The following is a 14,748-nucleotide window of genomic DNA, read 5'->3' on the forward strand; positions in this document are numbered from 1 at the left end:
TTTTGTCAATCACTGAGCTGCAAAACAATCGAAACCACCGCCATGCCTTGCTTTAAAGGGCTGGCAGTGAGTATCCATACCCCGGACGGCCCCCTGTCCGAATTTTCCGTGCAACGCCAATCTCGCCAATCCCGCATCGCCTGCTTTATCCCTGTGCCCGGAGCAAAGCTCGATGACCAGGGAAAAGCACAACAATCTACCTTTGCCGTTTCCATCACACTACTAAATCCCGGACAGAGCGTTCCATACTCAACTCCCAAACCCACCTCAGAAAACCCGAACCCAAAGCCTCAGATTGTTGGTGGATTGCCTGGCAAAACAGATGAACGTGGACAGTATATAGGCTCGGTTGGCCCATATCAACCCTTAACGGGCTCTTTGAATGAAACTGTCGCTGCTTATATATACTTTGACGGACGCCAAAAGGAAGAAGTCGCAACGCTACTACGCAGGGGCGAAGAGACCTGGGTCAATTCGCGCTGGGTAAGCGTCCCTGACTCAGAAGGCGGTGGGCTAGCCGAGCGGGAGTTTCTTTTCCGAGAAGTCGGGCTTGAACGTTGGCTGAATGGGTTAGACCTAGAAGGTAAAGATGCAGCAGCCAAGATCGAGCGACGGAGACAAAAAATGGAAAAGCGAAGGCTGAAGGAAGGCTCCGGCCAAGCTGGGGACATGAACATGGGAGACTCCGCATCAGCCTCAAAGAGAAGTCAGGATATTATGCGCTATGGTGACGATGCGAAATCACCTCTAGAAAATTTGTCAGATGAAGGTTCTTTTTCATCTGATTCAGACGATGATCCTATACCCGAATCTGCCGGTCAAATCAAGGTCGCCTTATTCCGAGTGATTGCTTCCGGTGAAGTCAAGAGAGGCGAATACTCTCCACAATTTGATGCCCACGACGACGACGATGAATCCGGTGGCCAAGGCGGAAACGGTTCAGCAGATGTTGACCATACCACCAGTTTTGCGAAACCCAAAACACTAGACCCAAAGACAATTAGCACCCAAACCGTGACGGGGATTGACCCTACTGATAAGCCCTATGCGGTATTCACATTTATGTACCGTGGTGAACGTACGTCCCAACCCTAATGAGTATATGTTGGACTCTAGAAGCTAACTCTGATGTAGGTCAATTACAAAAGATGGGTATTTTCAAGTCGAAATCCCCCGAAAAGGAAACGACTGTGAAGAGAAAGTCAACTGACTTTGCTAATCTGCCACCCCTGAAACCAGGTGGTGCCGTCGGTTTCATGAATTATCGTGAAGGTGACCTTTCAAATAAGGCGAAGGGGAAAAAGGCAAAGAAGACAAGCGAAAGTGATATGGACAGCGACGAAGACGACGAAGATGCGATCGCTGCAAAGGCTGAAGAAGAAGAAACCAATGGTACCACACACCTGTCTCCCGATGACATTCGTCGGCAAGGTGACTTGGCTGAAGGCGTGCGAAAGATTAAGGTAGGTCTCTTCATGAAATTGCCACCAGATATACCTTTCTAACATATATAAAACAATTCACAGTTGAAACGTCAGCATTCAGCTGAGCCGATGGGAGACAATGTCTCTAGTTCGAATACCCCTGCATCAGGGACCACTCCTCCTGCATCCAATGATGCATTATCGACAACTCCACCACATGTCCCGGCTGCTACCGCCAGCTCTGGAGCAGCTGAAGGCATTAGCAGCCTTTCTGAAGCCTTGAACAGCGAATATGTTGGCAGCCCCCTCAAAAAACCGAGGGCTAGTGTATCTACCATGGATGAGGATGGACTTCGGAAGCGGCTTGGGTCCAACCTTGCCAACAACATCGGCGAAGTGCTGGGTTCATCGGATACACCGAACACTGAATCGCCTGCAGCTGGCACTGTTGCAGGAAGTGGCAGTCACTTTGGCGGTAGTCTGAACATGTCTACCCCCCAAACCACACAGCCTCCCGCAGAAGAAGAGGAGGAACTTTAGTTATGAGAATCTCACACGCATCTGCTTCGCTGGAATTATATTCTTTTTATGTCTCAATGATTTGCATGCCAGATGACTTTCTGTCAAGTAGGATTATGTGATACCAGATAAGCCTTGGAATTGCGCATATTCATTTTTTTCGCTTCCTTTCCTTTGTAATCTTATTGGATGTTTCTTCCCATTTTCAAATCCCTCTTACTATATATGGGCATTGGCATTGATTGCTAGTTTCTCCATATCATCTTCTGCTCTATCGCCTGTTGTCACCTGTTGGTTGTGGGCATTTTTCCCAGGAAGCGAGCATCTTCTCTCTCCTTCTGTTATTTTTGGGGTCCGCAAAACATTCTTCATAGAATGGGCGATGACGAATAGATGGGTCCTTGAATATATTCTTTTTTAATTTTATTCTGATTGCCTGGATTGTGGAGCATTCATCAATTGATTCATCATTCGGTCATTCGTGCTCTCGTTGCGTTGGCAGAGCATAATATAGCTATATTCGAATGAAGTGACTTGCTCCGGACTGGAAGAAAGGATGAATAGAATACAGACTCAAGAAACTATGTAAGGGTCCGGAAAGCCCTTTTGAAGACTGCAGAATGTCGTATAGTTTCAATTCTATGTTGCATTGATGCACTACTTATCTGAGGGGTAAAGTGGGGAAGCGCATTGATGATACTTAATGTTCTGTTTCACTTTCTGCAACAGACGCATATCTTGAATCGAGACCCAAGGTTCACTTTGTGTCTTTGTGAACGTGGGTTGATTATTGTTAAACTAGATTTAGTCGGGCTACAAATACGCACTGCGTTGATGAAGAGACACTTACCCGCATAGGCACAAGGCACATCCATGTTCATGCTCCGTACAACTGTTTGTGAGCCACTCTCTCACAACGCCGTCGATTAGTGGCCAACTAGCATCAAGCCAAATCGAGGCTTGTTCTTCTCTCAATAGAGAGGCAGTTTAGAACTGTGAGAGTCCATGACCAATGGCCCCGTCAGCAGAGCTACGTAAAAAGGTCGGACAGGTATGTTGAAGAGTAACAAAATGATGCTATGAAGAATAAGACGTTAATGAAATGCATATAGTTATTTGCTGTCGGCTTTCATGGGCTTACTCCAGATACTGGAATTAGAACCCTGATTCGCGACTACGACCTTGGAGCAGTGATTTTATTCAAGCGAAATATCAAAGACGCCGATCAACTCAAGGTACTCACTACCCTTCCGGCATCAAAAAACGTACATCAATGTCAATAAAATGTTCTAGGCTTTGACGCGAGACCTTCAGCAAGAAGCAAAAGATGCCGGTCATGAATTCCCCCTATTCATCGGCATTGACCAAGAAAACGGCCTTGTGACTCGAGTATGCCCTCCCATTGCTGCACAACAACCAGGGCAGATGGCTCTAGGCGCCACCGGATCTAGCAAGTATGCATACGAGGTTGGAAAAGCAACAGGCGAGGTACTAGATTTCTTTGGCATAAACATGAACTACGCGCCTGACTGTGACATCAACTCTGAACCATTAAACCCTGTGATTGGCGTGCGCAGTCCTGGAGATAACCCCGAGTTTGTAGCGAAAATCACCAGTGCCACGGCCCAGGGGCTTCGAGAGCGAGGTGTTGTTCCAACCGTTAAACATTTTCCTGGCCATGGTGACACGGCTGTAGACTCGCACGTCGGTCTTCCGGTTATCACCAAGACTCGTAGCGAGCTTGAGAAATGTGAGTTGGTGCCGTTTAGGCGCGCTGTGGCAGAGGGTATCGAGGCGGTGATGACAGCTCATATCGCGTTACCAGAGATCGGGCAGGAAGGGCTACCAGCGACACTGTCGTCAGATGCATTGAACATACTGCGGAAGGATATGAAATATGATGGGGTCATTATCACAGATTGTCTTGAGATGGATGGTATTCGCGCGACATATGGGACTGTCGAGGGGGCGTTGATGTCATTGAAAGCGGGTAGTGATAGTGTGATGATATGCCACACTTATGAGGTGCAAGTGCGTGCTATTGATAGGGTATGTGAGGCAGTAGAATCGGGTGATTTACCTACTTCACAGATTGACGATTCGCTGCGTCGAGTCACTGCTTTGAAGAAGCGGTTCGTCACTTGGGAGCGTGCTTTGGAGACTTCGACAACAGTGGATGACTTGGCAAGGCTTAATGGTGCCCACCAAGATCTTGCTAAAGATGTGTACTCACATTCGGTAACTGTCGTTCGAGATGAATCCAATCTCTTGCCAATTTCTGCATCTTCGAATGTGCTTTTCCTATCCCCTGGAGGAAGAATTCCAGCAGGCGGGGCAGTCGATGAAAGTGGTCCTAAACATAAGACATTTCTCAATGTTTTAGAAGCTCACTGTTCGAAAGTTACTGAGATTAAGTATTCAGAAACATCCCTTTCAGACGAGGAATGGGAACTTGTTAAAGAAGCCGATGTGGTGGTCCTAGCCACCAGAAACGCAAGGGAGGCTGAAGAACAACTAAATCTTGGCTTCGAGCTTGCCAAGCGCAAAGACAATCTCATTGTTATTGCAACATGCAATCCGTATGACTTCCTTGATGACATCGACATCAAAACTTATCTCGCTACTTACGAGCCCACCGTGGAGGCGTTCTCAGCCGCTGTTGAAGTGATTTTCGGACAGGCATCTGCAAAGGGAAGTTTGCCGGTTGAATACAATATCAAGCGTACGAAGAAGTCGGGTGACGATATACAGATATCTCCTTATGGAGGCGATAATGATATTGAAGGAATAGTAAAAGTGTGAAATTCCGCGCTTCCAGACTATATTCTACCTACATAGAACCTACGAGCCGTGATAAACAAGCCGAATGGGCACCATTTCCTTGCGCGAGAAGGTGATATCATTGTAGGACTTTGCCTAGCATACAAATCTCTCAATAGGGGGGTATATTCAGCGCAAATTGCAGTGCTCGCTGTAGAATCATCAAAACAAGGACAGGGAACCGGGTCAAGACTCTTGTCTGAGGCGCGTGAATACTTTCGCGAACAGCATGGCCTACAGAATGTCACCTTGGGAAGCTGCTTTCCACGATTTTGGCCAATATTTCCTACCGATTTGCTTCCAACTACGCAAGAGTTCTTTATTCATCGAGGGCTTCGACTAGACAGCTCGGATGATACTAATGCCGATCTCTACCAGGATATTAGACAGTTCATCCCCCCTCAAAAATATCTTGATAGGCTGTGTCGGTGTTGACGATGCATACCGGGATAAAGGCGTCGATTTAGCGATGTTGTGCCATGCTATAGACAATATGAAAGGTAGGGGCATTGAAACAGTATTTATTGACGGGGACGAATAAGGTGGACTGGTACGCCAAATTAGGGTTCTTGAAGTGGAAGGAATACCGAAAAGGGGAAATCTAATGATACATGTAATTTTGACTTTATTCATTCTTCTAAGGCTCACGCCCGGGATTGAGAATATAAATAAAATGCGCTAAAACTATGGTTGGTATATCCTCGCGCATGCCTGGTCGTGGTTGTCGTGTTGATATGCAACCTCGTCGAACCACCCTTGCGACTTCTGGAATGGGAGTACTGACCCTGGGACAATAACAAAATCCAGATTTAAGGAATCTTCGAATACCCTGAAGATTTGTCAGGATTGGGAAATGGTCAATTGGTGTGGAAGCCTATTCTAAGTATCCAAGCCACGTTTGATGGGCTAGCCAGGGCACAGGCAGTTCAGTCTATCAGTAAGCTAGCTATAAAAGCTCTTTATGGAAAATCGACGTTACTTCCTATTTCTTTATATCTTCTAACTAAACAAATGTTCCCGCATAATGCTAATATACCCTAAACCTAGTGCAAATGCAACGCAATACTTCCGCCGCTTCGATGCTTTCCCCTACTCAACCCAAGTTAATAGGCCATCTAGTGCGAATATACTTCCCATGTCTATACATAACGAACAACGCCGGGGTGAAGCCGACTGCCAAGAAGCCCAGCACCGAATTCCCCCAGCCAAATCCTAACGATGCGTACATGCTGGGGCCGGCGAGGGGAAGTAGCGCACCGCCGATGGATCGGAGCACGGTGTTGGCGGCCAGTGCCGAAGCAGCGTATTGCGTGAAGGTGTCGACCAGGTAGCCCATCACGGGCATGAAGAATAGCATGTTGCCTACGCCGACGAGGGCGGAGCCAATGATGGGCACGATCCAGTGCGTATGGGCCTTGGCACTCCATCCATACCTACAAATCGAGTTAGATTGCTGTTGCAGATGGAAGGGAATCGGTATCTTACCAGAACAGGCCGGCGGCACTGACGATGGTGGACACAAGGAGCAGCGGGAGCCGGTCTTCGGGCTGCAGCAGGCCCTTAGCGGCCCGTTTCTGAATGTATTTGTCGCTTGTCAGGGTGAAGGCAAGCAGACCCAGGACATTGCCGACGCCTAGGCCTATGTAGGCCAGACCCGAAATTCCGGAGGAAAAGCCGTATGTGGTTTCGAAGACCAATGGGAAGGTGGTCAGCAGAAGGTACAGGATTCCGTAAACTACGGCAGACGCAGCCGACAGCAGAATGCAGATCGGTGAGAGAACGCTGAGCTTGGTCGGGCGGACAATGGCACGTTTGAGGATCTCGCTGCTGGTGATACCGCGGTCGAGTTTGGATCGGAGCTCCATGTTGCCCGTCTCTTTCTGCAGCTGCTTTGTCTTGCGCTCGAGAATGATGACTGCAAATGTCTCACGGGAGATCAGTATCTGGGCAATCGTGATGGCTCCGCTCTGGTCAAGCCGTCAGTCAAACTTGGATTGTAACTTGTCGCCGTGGAAGCGGAAACATACCGCTATCGTAAGGACCCAGAAGATCCACCTCCAGCCTTTCGCTTCAGCCAAGAATCCGCCTGCGATCGGACCAACTGCTGGTCCACAAACCGGGCCTAGTGTGTATAACGAAAGAGCTTTGCCGCGCTGGCTGATGGGGAACAAGTCTGCAATAGTTCCGCCTCCGACGGCCAGCGGAGCAGAGCCCATGCATCCAGCCAGGAAGCGGAAGACGATGAGCATGGACATATTGGTCGAGACGGCGCAGGCGACCGTGAAGACAATGTAAAGAATGTTAGAGCACGTGTAACAAATCCAACGACCGTACACTTCCGACAATGGTGCAAGAATCAATGGCCCGAGTGCCAGACCCAGCACGTATATCGACACGACCAGAGTCTCCAGCAAGGTGTTTGTTGTGCCAAATTCGGCCACGACACCGCTTACGCCGGGTGCAAACATAGACGAAGCGAGGGGTCTTGCTTATGGTCAGATACGCTCAAAGAAGGACGAACACATGCAATGCGGGCGGAATACTGACACGATAAAGGTGATAGCCGAGATGATGCCTACATGGGTCCATTTCTTCCCTGCCGACCAGTTCATCGGGTTTGCGGGATCGTCGTCCCCATCCCACCAGACTATATTCGAGTTATCCTCGGTGGCATTCGCAGAGCCATCTTTCTCCAAATCCTCTCCCGGCTTGTGATTGCTGTCTAATGATGTTCTGCTAGCACCAGCAGTAGTCTCTCTCTTTTCCAAGCCTCGAGTGTCGCTGTGCGGTTGCGGATGATTAGTCTTAGACTTTCTGTCTGGCCATGCTAAACTTACTTGACTGCATCAATCGGCTGTGTAGCCTCCAGACTCCTCGTCAGCGAAAGCGACGGCATTTTGAAGATAGTGCTGTCGCAAAGCTGGGGAGGACAAAAAGCTGATCAACGACGCCATGGTAGGTAGGCGCAGCCTTTATTTATCAGATGGAGACTAATTGAGCATTTATAAGCGTGCGGATGATCCTCCGGACTCCTTAGATTGGGCGAGGGCAGCTAATTACAACTGACTAGGCCAAGGGCGTATCGAAGGAAGAAGTCCAGGGGGTAATCCCGCGTAGGAGCTCCGGATGAATTCGAGCGGTCAGACTTATGAGCTTCCTACACATCATCACCAATTTACCATATGGTCCCACATCTGGCCGCCCACAAACACTCCGCCGGCTTAGGCCAACGCTAAACGCGGGATTGACCAATCAAGACAGGCCCCCATGCCTAATGTGCGTCTCCGCCCGGGATATCGGCACGGGACCCACTTGGCGCACAATTATGAACTGGTGCGTACTGCAAATACCCTGTTACCCTCCATTATTACATGATTCCAACAAAGAAGTATCTTTATCAGATTAATGTTCAATAGTCAAACGAGTCAAAAATGGAGTCTTTATACTGTTGATACCTATCATCTCAACTATTGATGAAAAGAAAGCTAGCTTTGTTGGTTCCAATGTTCAGCCTTCCCACCGTATCGGTACCGCACCTGTCCGCTTCAGCCTTCAGCCTGTTTTATTTTACAGGCAATATTATCACTATAGAGAATACGAATAGAATACCATCTGTCCCCAGATTGATCATCCCCCGCGAGAGTTGAAAGAATGGAGAGAGATGCAGAGTATGGAGAAGACTAAGAGAGATGGAGGTGGGCTGGGGCTATGGTATATGTAAGAGATGGATGGCGCCTTCTTTGGCGCCGGCATAGTGACAAGGCTTAACGTCTTACATATGTGGGAATATTAAATTTCTTCTCGAGTCAACAAAGGCCAATGCATACAACAAGCATCGGTCTATCCCAGAGCCTGCAGGACTCAGCAGGGGTAAGGGTTCTACTGCCGAACATGCCGAGCATCCGATTGGCGGTGAAATTAATATTATTAGGGACAAATATCAGAGACTTTTCTGGGGGTGTAGTATTGTTTGGTGTGATATTCCCCGTACCATGTTGTCCTCGTGAGCAGATCTGTTCTGGACTGCACTACGCTCGAGGATGGCTGAAGCTGGTCGGATCTGCCTTGCACCCCGCTCAGAACCAATTAATCTCGATAATTTTTAATGGCCAAATGCAACGTCGCAAACGCCCGACCGAACTGGAGCCGCTGAGGGGCGGTGCTTTTTCAATGCTCTGAGAAAGTGTCAATAAAAAAAGAGATGAAAAAATTGACCCCGCGCGCATATCGGTTCGATTGGAAACGGTCAAGACAAACAATGTCCCGCTGCATGCAGACCCGCCACGCAGTCCGCACCCCCGTTTCTGTTGCTAGTCTCGCAATCTCAGCCATCGCCTTGCATCATTTCCGCCCAATATTATACGAGATTGATACGAGATTTCTAGTCGCAATCATGACTGTCAGCAGGCGGACTCCACTCACATGCAGCCGCTGCTTAAGCCTAGCCACCGGCCCACCAGTTCTATCTTCACGCCGTCTGGGCGAGATTGCTTGATTTTCTTCTCTTTATACCTTGGACAGCTGGTCACGCATCGTTGAATGCCAATCCTGCGAATTCTCCGATGTATGCATCGGAGCTCGACCAATATTCTAAGGCAACATGGACGGTCTCGCGGGGGCGAACCAATATATATTCACGCCCTTCTTTCGAAGCGCAAATCGCACCTCTGCCGTGTTGGCGGGGGAGAATGAGCATGCCCCGTCGTTTGAGAGGTCAGCAAGCTTTCTATCTGCGTGTGTGTATTTTGTATTTTGACCAAAACAGATCGCTGTGGCAGACTCGTACCCAGCATATAGCCTCTTTTATCCGCGAAGGAAACGTTCATCTAGGTCTCCTCGTACTTTCCATCTTCGTATTCTCACTGCAAATATTGTTCCACTACAGACAACGATACTGGAAAAAGAAAAACCGGCCTGAAGATGCTGAATTGACATACCCGGTACAGCTATATACACCCCTCGGCTATTCCCTCGCACAAATTGCGTTCGTGGTTGCGTCCGTGGCTGTTAGTGTTGCGTCCGCGGTTACACAGGCCGCAAGTTGGAAACAATCCTTATTGTTCGGGTATATAGCGGTTTTATATACCTCCAGATTTTTATGGAGCACCATTACTCATGATCGCATTTATTTTCATGTGAACTGCATTGCGGGGGTCGTTACGCTTCTCGCTGCCTTACAGTCCTTTCTGCCACTAGTCATCCTAGAATCGACTCACCGTCTATCCCCAATTCAGCTTGCTGGGCTTGCTTGCCTGGCAGCAACGACTTTGGTTCCTTTGGTTGCACCGCGTCCACAGCGGATTCCAGACAATGGATCGTACGGCGGAGAAGAGGATCTACGTTTGGTAGAGAAGGCCTCGGTAGAAGAGACCTGCTCGCCTATTTCTTATTACTGGACTTACGAATGGATCACATATCTAATTTTCCAGGCTGTTCGCCGCGATCTTGTCCAGGACGATCTGCCCATCTTACCGTCCTACGACGCCCCTTCAAAATGGGCAAAGAAAATTTCGATACAGCGGCAGCGCGGTGGCAAAATATTATTTGTTCTTTGTCGATTATTGGCGAAAGACATTCAAGGTATCATTGAGTGGGCAGCCATCACTTCATTTGCCGAGTTTCTGGCTCCTATCGGTCTTGTGAACCTACTTAGATACCTTCAAAACCCATCAGGCGCAGTTGTACACCCAGCCCTATGGATTGCTTTGCTCTTTGTTGGCCCTGCGACTCGGTCGCTGTGTTTTCAACGGTATATCTTCGTCGCCACCAGGAGTATTGTTCGCATTCACATGTCACTTGTTCAAGAGATATATCGCACTGCGATCCACTCCCTCATCTACGACTCCTCTATTTCAGAGAAGAAAGTAGACCAGCGTGCGGACGACGTAGCCGAAAAAGAAGCCTCCAAGCACAGGCAGGCAGATATCACGACTCTGATGTCATCCGATGTGGAGTCTATCTATAACGCGCGTGAAATATTCTTTGTACCTGTAGCTTTTACCATCTCTGTGACCGTTGCCCTCATATTCTTATACCGCTTACTTGGCTGGCCATCTTTTGTTGGAGTTGCAACCCTGTTCCTATCCACTCCGTTGCCCGCCATCATGTCACGCCGCGTATCACGGATCCAGAGGTCAGTAATGCGAGCCACCGATGCTAGAATATCTAAGATCACGGAATACCTAGGGTCTATCCGAACACTAAAGTACTTTGGCTGGGAGCCCGCCATGGAGAAACAAATCGATGCCCTCCGCCAGGTCGAACAAGGTCGCATTTGGAAACGCAATTTAATCACCGCCATAGTAACACTCTCTGCAGACTTTTTGCCTATGACGAGTTTGTTGGTGACTTTCTCAACAGTCGCGCTTTTCACTGATACTCCACTCGACGCCCCTACAGCATTTACTTCGTTGTCCGTCATGGAGATTCTGCGTTCCCAATGTCTCTGGATGGCTAATATTGTGCGTACTGCGTCACAGGGTGTCGTGTCTCTTCGTCGTCTGGACAGGTTCTTCGACTCTGCTGTTGAGCTCAAGCGCCACCCGGAAGGGCCACCTGAGTTCAAGAACGCCACGTTTCGTCGTACGCCTATAGCGACATTCAGAATGCAAGATCTTTCCATTTCCTTCGTGGAGAACGCTTTGAATGTCGTTACCGGACCTACAGGAAGCGGTAAGACTTCCTTGCTTCTATCACTCATCGGAGAGACTATTCTTGAGTCTGGCATAGCAACCTGTCCGCGTGATGTAGCATATGTCCCGCAAACCGCGTGGCTGCAAAACGAGTCTGTGAAGCAGAACATCTTGTTTTACAGCGCATTCGACCAGAATCGTTATGACGCGGTTGTCGCCGCTTGTGGGCTTCTTACAGACCTCGAACAACTGCCAGATGGCGATTCGACCGTCGTGGGCGAGCGCGGTACCAGTCTCTCTGGCGGACAGAAACAGCGAGTGTCACTTGCACGAGCAATCTATTCGCCTGCTTCTACTTTACTTTTGGATGACATCTTCTCGGCACTGGACACGCATACCACAGCGTTCGTGTACGACCAATGTTTCCGACGAGGCTTGCTTGCCGGCCGTACGGTTATACTAGTTACCCATCTGCCTTCGGCCTTGCAGGATGCTCGAACGGTGATAACTGTGGAACAAGGCACTGTGTCTTCTATTCAAGTAAATGAAGAATCGACATTATCGTCTTCGAGCGCAAGCACAATCTCAGGGGTTCCAATCGCCCCTAGCTCGTCAGGAGTAACTATTGCATATGAGGACGAGATAGACTTGGTCAAAACATCGCAATCTGACGCAGAAGACGACTCGGATGTATCTTCAGACCAGAAACCAGCCACATCCTCGCGCCTAGTAGCCGAGCAGTCTTCAACAGGACGAATCCCACGGACCCTAGGTAAGTTTCATCTTTGAAATGCTATGAGTGACGCTAAGAGAGGAACTATGATAGTGCTGGAGTACCTCCTTAATTTCGGCGGATATCCGTTTCTCATTGTCGCCATGTTTTCTACGCTCGCAGTACAAATCACCTACTTTTCAATCACCTACTGGCTATCAGTCTGGGCAGACGCATATGATGGCAGCGACGCAAGGAGTATCAACGTGCATTTCTACTTATCCGTCTATGCCACCACTATAGTAGCATACCTCTCATTCCAGTTCTGTAACATTGTTTTCTTCCAAGCCGGTGGCTGGAGAGCATCCAAGAAGATGCACACCAGACTCCTCCACGCGATCTTATACGCACCCGTCTCATGGTATGACCAAAACCCCATTGGCCGCGCGCTGAACCGCTTCGGCAACGACACCAGATCCCTCGATGCCGTTCTACCAGACTGGGTTCAAAGAGTCGTAGATTCTGCGCTCCGCTTTCTCATGCGCATTGTCAGCATTTCCCTCGTCATACCCATCTTCGCTGTTCCAGCCTGCGTTATCTGCGGCATCGGTTATGTGATCGGCGAGCTTTATACGCGTGCGCAAATTTGCATTCGGCGGCTGGTTTCTGTCAACGCCTCACCGATTTTCATCCACTTCACCGACACTATCGCGGGCATGAGTGTGATTCGCGCGCGGAGCGGGATGGATAGCAGATTCCAGCAGCTGCTAGCGGAGAAGGTCGGGGTGTATGCGCGGTCCAAAGAGGCACAGCTCAACTCAAATCGCTGGGTCTCGGTACGCTCGGATCTATCCGCGGCGACGGTCACTGCTATTGCGGGGGTTCTGGCATATACGAGTAACGGAGATCCAGGCTTGGTTGGGTTTTCGCTGTCCAACGCAGTCGGGCTCGGCCAGGCAATTCTAATACTCGTCCGAACGATGAACGAGCTCGAAGTTGAGCTCAACTCTTTTCAACGAGTCGAAGAATACGCTGGCATCGAACCTGAGGAGGCCGACAATACGAAAGACCAGAAAACTTCCAGCCCGCGACAACTACCGCCGGCCCACTGGCCGACCTCCGGCCATGTCGAATTCCGCAATGTCACAGCACGCTATCACAACGGACCCAATGTACTCCACGATATCAGCTTCGTCGCCCATCCCGGCGAGCGCATTGGCATCGTCGGCCGGACAGGTAGCGGGAAATCGACACTGGGGTTGTCCCTCCTCCGATTTACGGACCTCGTATCGGGCAGTATCAGCATCGACGGCGTGGACGTTAGCACAATCCCGCTGAATCGGCTGCGCACCAGCATCGCACTGATTCCGCAAGACCCTGTGCTCTTCTCCGGCGACGTGCAATCCAACCTCGACCCGTTCGGCGAACTCGGCGATACGGAGCTGCAAGCCGCGTTGTCGGCGTGTTGCACCTCAATCCACATCACCGCAGCGCCCGGAGACGAGGAGAGAGTCAGTCAAACCGAGGCGTTAAAACTTGACACGCCTGTTGCGGCCAACGGTGAGAATTTTAGTCAGGGCCAGAGACAGGTTCTAGGGCTGGCACGGGCTGTTAGTCGTCGTGCAAAGGTCGTGCTGCTAGATGAAGCGACAGCGTCGGTTGACCAGGAGACAGACGAGCACATTCAGCGGCTGATTCGATCTGAATTCCCCGATTCCACGATCATTGCGATTGCGCATCGTCTGCGGACGATTGTTGATTATGACCGGGTGATTGTCATGGGAGGTGGTGAAGTCCTTGAGTGAGTGATTACTACCCTTTGGTTTATTTTTATTGTGCTAATGTTTTCTGCCTAGAACGGGCACGCCAGTCGAATTAATTGAGCAAAAGGGGGTCTTTTGCGACATGCTGCGTAGTACCGGGGAGTACGAAGAGCTTGTTCGTATAGTTGAGCATAAGTAGACATTGGCATACGGGAAAGAATGAGGGGAAGAATTTGTTTTATTGTTCTGCATATCATTCAATATTCTGGATACCAGTTGACTTGTAGACTATTAGACTTGCATTGGAGTTGGGGGTGATTATTTTAACATCAAGATTGGAATACATAAATGTCTGGTATTTGTGGAGTAGTGATATTTTTAATGAGGATTATGACTGAACATCATGATTTCTATCTAGAGAGAATATGCATCAATTTGATAGCTGACAATACGACTTGTCTTCATCTAATACATCAATCGATCAATTACTGTGAAAGCCGAGGTTCGTTCCCAATATGGAATCAACTACTATATTGGGAACATAAGGACGTTACAATCCAGCTTCTCCAGGATTCTCCACCTACCTACTACTACCAACCAAATGACTCATACCAGGTGGAGTTGCCCTGCCGCATCATTTGAAACGGTGTCTGCTATCTGGTAGCGCCGAGTGATTTTGACATTTGATTGTGGACAATCATACTATACGATCGGAGGAAACGCCGTTTATCGGTTCGACAACACCATCTATCCCAGATGCAGACCGGAGCAGCGAATTTCAATTGCAACTCTATGCCAGTATCTACAATACCGCTCTATTCTTCTAATTACTAAACCATACCAGTTATTAACAAAAAATCACTCGCATTGCCACATCG

The 14,748-nt window shown here is 49.1% G+C and overlaps 4 protein-coding genes across 4 annotated transcripts; 3 read left to right on the forward strand and 1 right to left on the reverse strand.

Annotated features, from left to right (window-relative positions):
- Positions 1–42: 42 nt before the first annotated feature.
- BGW36DRAFT_299428 (uncharacterized protein) lies at positions 43–1,964 on the forward strand (the record flags this gene model as incomplete). The annotated part of the gene is made up of 3 exons (XM_046211532.1): positions 43–1,078; positions 1,135–1,463; positions 1,527–1,964. The coding sequence occupies 3 exons, from the start codon at positions 43–45 to the stop codon at positions 1,962–1,964; spliced, it is 1,803 nt and encodes a 600-aa protein (XP_046070073.1).
- A 991-nt stretch (positions 1,965–2,955) lies between these two features.
- On the forward strand, positions 2,956–4,745 carry BGW36DRAFT_428830 (putative beta-N-acetylglucosaminidase; the record flags this gene model as incomplete). The annotated part of the gene is made up of 3 exons (XM_046220608.1): positions 2,956–2,994; positions 3,056–3,178; positions 3,237–4,745. The coding sequence occupies 3 exons, from the start codon at positions 2,956–2,958 to the stop codon at positions 4,743–4,745; spliced, it is 1,671 nt and encodes a 556-aa protein (XP_046070074.1).
- A 1,111-nt stretch (positions 4,746–5,856) lies between these two features.
- Positions 5,857–7,659, reverse strand: BGW36DRAFT_360654 (putative bicyclomycin resistance protein; the record flags this gene model as incomplete). The annotated part of the gene is made up of 5 exons (XM_046214196.1): positions 5,857–6,196; positions 6,249–6,730; positions 6,791–7,247; positions 7,311–7,544; positions 7,601–7,659. The coding sequence occupies 5 exons, from the start codon at positions 7,657–7,659 to the stop codon at positions 5,857–5,859; spliced, it is 1,572 nt and encodes a 523-aa protein (XP_046070075.1).
- Positions 7,660–9,060: 1,401 nt separating this feature from the next.
- On the forward strand, positions 9,061–14,270 carry BGW36DRAFT_322394 (putative ABC multidrug transporter). The gene is made up of 4 exons (XM_046212672.1): positions 9,061–9,476; positions 9,529–12,167; positions 12,222–13,908; positions 13,964–14,270. The coding sequence occupies exons 1-4, from the start codon at positions 9,364–9,366 to the stop codon at positions 14,067–14,069; spliced, it is 4,545 nt and encodes a 1,514-aa protein (XP_046070076.1). The 5' UTR covers positions 9,061–9,363; the 3' UTR covers positions 14,070–14,270.
- The last annotated feature ends 478 nt before the right edge of the window (positions 14,271–14,748 follow it).

The sequence above is a fragment of the Talaromyces proteolyticus genome (genome assembly GCF_021365285.1).
Source record: "Talaromyces proteolyticus strain PMI_201 chromosome Unknown BGW36scaffold_8, whole genome shotgun sequence".
NCBI classification, from domain to species: domain Eukaryota; kingdom Fungi; phylum Ascomycota; class Eurotiomycetes; order Eurotiales; family Trichocomaceae; genus Talaromyces; species Talaromyces proteolyticus.

What these genes read in the sequence shown, in the direction of transcription:
- BGW36DRAFT_322394 (XM_046212672.1), top strand. Translation starts at nt 9,364, where the DNA reads ATGGACGGTCTCGCGGGGGCGAACCAATATATATTCACGCCCTTCTTT. An exon ending in CATGCCCCGTCGTTTGAGAG is followed by an intron (nt 9,477 to 9,528) that starts GTCAGCAAGCTT and finishes TGACCAAAACAG; the next exon opens with ATCGCTGTGGCAGACTCGTA. An exon ending in ACGAATCCCACGGACCCTAG is followed by an intron (nt 12,168 to 12,221) that starts GTAAGTTTCATC and finishes GAACTATGATAG; the next exon opens with TGCTGGAGTACCTCCTTAAT.